This window comes from Calidris pugnax, unplaced genomic scaffold (assembly GCF_001431845.1).
Source record: "Calidris pugnax isolate Ruff unplaced genomic scaffold, ASM143184v1 scaffold294, whole genome shotgun sequence".
NCBI classification, from domain to species: domain Eukaryota; kingdom Metazoa; phylum Chordata; class Aves; order Charadriiformes; family Scolopacidae; genus Calidris; species Calidris pugnax.
This window is the reverse complement of record NW_015094505.1, coordinates 885,024-888,130: the sequence shown is the minus strand read 5'-3', so window position 1 is coordinate 888,130 and position 3,107 is coordinate 885,024. Positions and strand designations below refer to the sequence as shown.

The following is a 3,107-nucleotide window of genomic DNA, read 5'->3' as shown; positions in this document are numbered from 1 at the left end:
GGGGGGGGGCGGTAGGAAAACGGGAGGGAAAAAAAGAAAAAAAACTCTGACAAAGTACCCGGCAGCTGAGGCGGAGGGGGGGAACTGAGGGTCTTCTGCCGCAGCCGGGGGCTGCCAGGGTGCAGGGCAAAGCCTGGGGGTGGGGATCACGCCCACCTGAGCCCCAGCAGGCCCTTAAAATCATCCTCCGTCCTTCCCCCACTCTGAGAAATGAGCTAAGTTTTGCTTCAGCTAATTGATATATTCCTGTTAGTATGTATATGCTAACAAAGGAGGCTTAGTGATAGTAGAGTCTAATAAATTGTACCCAATTAATCTTCAGAAACGCCCTTAGCCAGCCCCCAGCCCTTCCTCCACACGGAGCTCAGAGGTGGGCTTCCCCCTGGAGAACAAGCCCTGGGCCGGAGCCGTGCCCATGCTGGAAGGAAGGGATGCCATCCAAAGGGACCTGGACAGGCTTTAGAGTTGGGCCTGTGCAAACCTCATGAAGTTCAACAAGGCCATCTGTGAGGTCCTACATGTGGGTCTGGGCAATCTCAAGCACAAATTGGGCAAAGAATGGATTGAGAGCAGCCCCAGGGAGAAGAACTTGGGGGTGTTGGTGTATGAGAAGTTCAACATGAGCTGGCCCAGAAAGCCAACCGCACACCCGGGGTGCATCAAAAGAAGTGTGGCCAGCAGGGCTGGGAGAGGGGGGATGGATTCTTGTCCTCTGCTCCGCTCTGGGGAGTCCATAAAAAAGAAAAAAAACTCTGACAAAGTACCCGGCAGCTGAGGCGGAGGGGGGGAACTGAGGGTCTTCTGCCGCAGCCGGGGGCTGCCAGGGTGCAGGGCAAAGCCTGGGGGTGGGGATCACGCCCACCTGAGCCCCAGCAGGCCCTTAAAATCATCCTCCGTCCTTCCCCCACTCTGAGAAATGAGCTAAGTTTTGCTTCAGCTAATTGATATATTCCTGTTAGTATGTATATGCTAACAAAGGAGGCTTAGTGATAGTAGAGTCTAATAAATTGTACCCAATTAATCTTCAGAAACGCCCTTAGCCAGCCCCCAGCCCTTCCTCCACACGGAGCTCAGAGGTGGGCTTCCCCCTGGAGAACAAGCCCTGGGCCGGAGCCGTGCCCTGGGCCTGGCCACCGTGCTCCTCAAGAAAAACACATTTTTTGAGGAACTTTTGCCGAGATTTAAAAACGATTTATAAACCAGAAGGCTCCAATAACACTCCGGAGCCGCTCAGCATCTCAGCCGGCAGCAGGACTGGGGCCCTGCCGATTACAGAATCACAGAACCATAGAATGGTTAGAGTTGGAAGGGACCTTGAAGATCATCCAGTGCCACCCCCTGCCCTGGGCAGGGACACCTCCCACCAGACCAGGTTGCTCCAAGCCCCATCCAGCCTGGCCTTGAACCCCTCCAGGGATGGGGCAGCCACAGCTTCTCTGGGCAACCTGGGCCAGTGCCTCACCACCCTCACAGCAAATAATTTCTTCTGGTGTCTCATCTCAATCTCCCCTCTTTCAGTTTAAAACCATTACCCCTTGTCCTGTCACTGCACTCCCTGACAAAGAGTCCCTCCCCAGCTCTCCTGGAGCTCCCTTCAGATATTGGAAGGGGCTCTAAGGTCTCCCCGGAGCCTTCTCTTCTCCAGGCTCTTCTCCACTCTGTCCCTCTGGGAATGCTGTGGCTGGAGCACAGCTCCAGCTCTCCGGTTTGAGCGAGAGGAGCTGAGGGTCAGACTCCAAGCCACAGAGCACATCATAAGGTACAAAGCCAAAAAGTCTTGCGTATCCAGGTGGCGAGTTTTGCCTTTGTACCCGTGTGGAGGGTTGTGCATTGGCCATCAGGAGGCTGGTTGGTGGCCAAGGAATCCTGCCAGAACCTTCTGAACGCCTTCCCCGAGAGGACGCGAGCGGGCACCACCATAGGATGCTCGGGCTTACAGAAAGAATAGACCCTCCCTCATGTTTGATAAAAAAGACCCGTTTCTGCCACACAGCTCTCCTGGGTGAGGAGGGACGGGCAGAACGAATGGGGGGGATGGGGGGAACACGCTTTAAGTTCTAATGCTAAATTTCAAAGTTTTATGACTGAGGATTATTTTTTTTTTCCTTAGTTTTTCCTAGGTTAGAAAATCTTAGTTTTGTAAGAATTCCACCCGGAGATTAACACAGGGAACGCACAGACTTGTTCCCGCTCAGCTTGCCAGCCTTGCCAACCCAGGTCTGTTAGCTCAGAGCTGGGCAAGACCGAGCGACCGTTTTGGTGACAAACCCCTGAGAAATGGACGCGTTTGGGTTCGGTCTCGTTTCAGGGACCCCGAGGAGGCGCCGGGAACCGCCCGCCTACCCGCTGCCCTCCCCCGGCCCGAACCCAGCCCCGCTGGGCCGCCCGCAGCCCGCCGGCCGCCGCCATCTTGAGGCGAGGCCGCCATCTTGGGGCGGGGCCGCCCGGGGGTGGGAGGGGCCTTGGCGACACGCGTGACCCCTCCCGCCGGTGCCGCCGCGTGAAGCGTCCGGGCGGTGACGCCAGCGCGTCGCGTCGCGGGGCGTGGCCAGCCCGCGCCGCCGGAAGTGAGCGGGGAGGAGAGCGGCGGGGGAGGGGCGGGTGCCGCAGCATAACCCTTCCGGGCGGGGGCGGCCGCTGCCGGGCGGTTCCCGCGGCTGAGGCGCGGCGGGATGGAGTGAGGCGCGGCGGTAAGGAGCGGGGTGGCTGGGCGGCGGCGGGCCCGGGTGGGCCGAGGCCTAACGGCTGTCTCTCCCCCCCTTCAGGACGGCGCGGGAGCAGCGAGGCCTCGCCCTTCTCCTCAGGCGGGCCGGGGCTATGCGAGGGCCGCGCTGCTGCCTGCCCTAGGCCCGGGCCGCGGCGGCGGGCCCGGCGGGGGAGCGGCGAGCGGCTGCGGGGCCCGATGCGGGAGTACAAGGTGGTGGTGCTGGGCAGCGGGGGGGTGGGGAAGTCCGCCCTGACGGTGCAGTTCGTCACCGGGACCTTCATCGAGAAGTACGACCCCACCATCGAGGACTTCTACCGCAAGGAGATCGAGGTTGACTCGTCCCCCTCGGTGCTGGAGATCCTGGACACGGCGGGGACCGAGCAGTTCGCCTCCATGCGCG

General features: G+C 59.9%; 1 protein-coding gene across 1 annotated transcript in view; it reads left to right on the top strand.

The window, feature by feature from the left end:
• The first annotated feature begins 2,601 nt into the window (after positions 1 to 2,601).
• RAP2C (RAP2C, member of RAS oncogene family) overlaps positions 2,602 to 3,107 on the top strand; it is a 13,550-nt gene continuing 13,044 nt past the window's right edge. The window contains exons 1-2 of the mRNA XM_014963106.1: positions 2,602 to 2,690; positions 2,766 to 3,091. Coding sequence (XP_014818592.1) covers positions 2,903 to 3,091 — 189 coding nt within the window. The 5' untranslated portion in view covers positions 2,602 to 2,690; positions 2,766 to 2,902. The remainder of the gene's footprint in view (positions 2,691 to 2,765; positions 3,092 to 3,107) is intronic.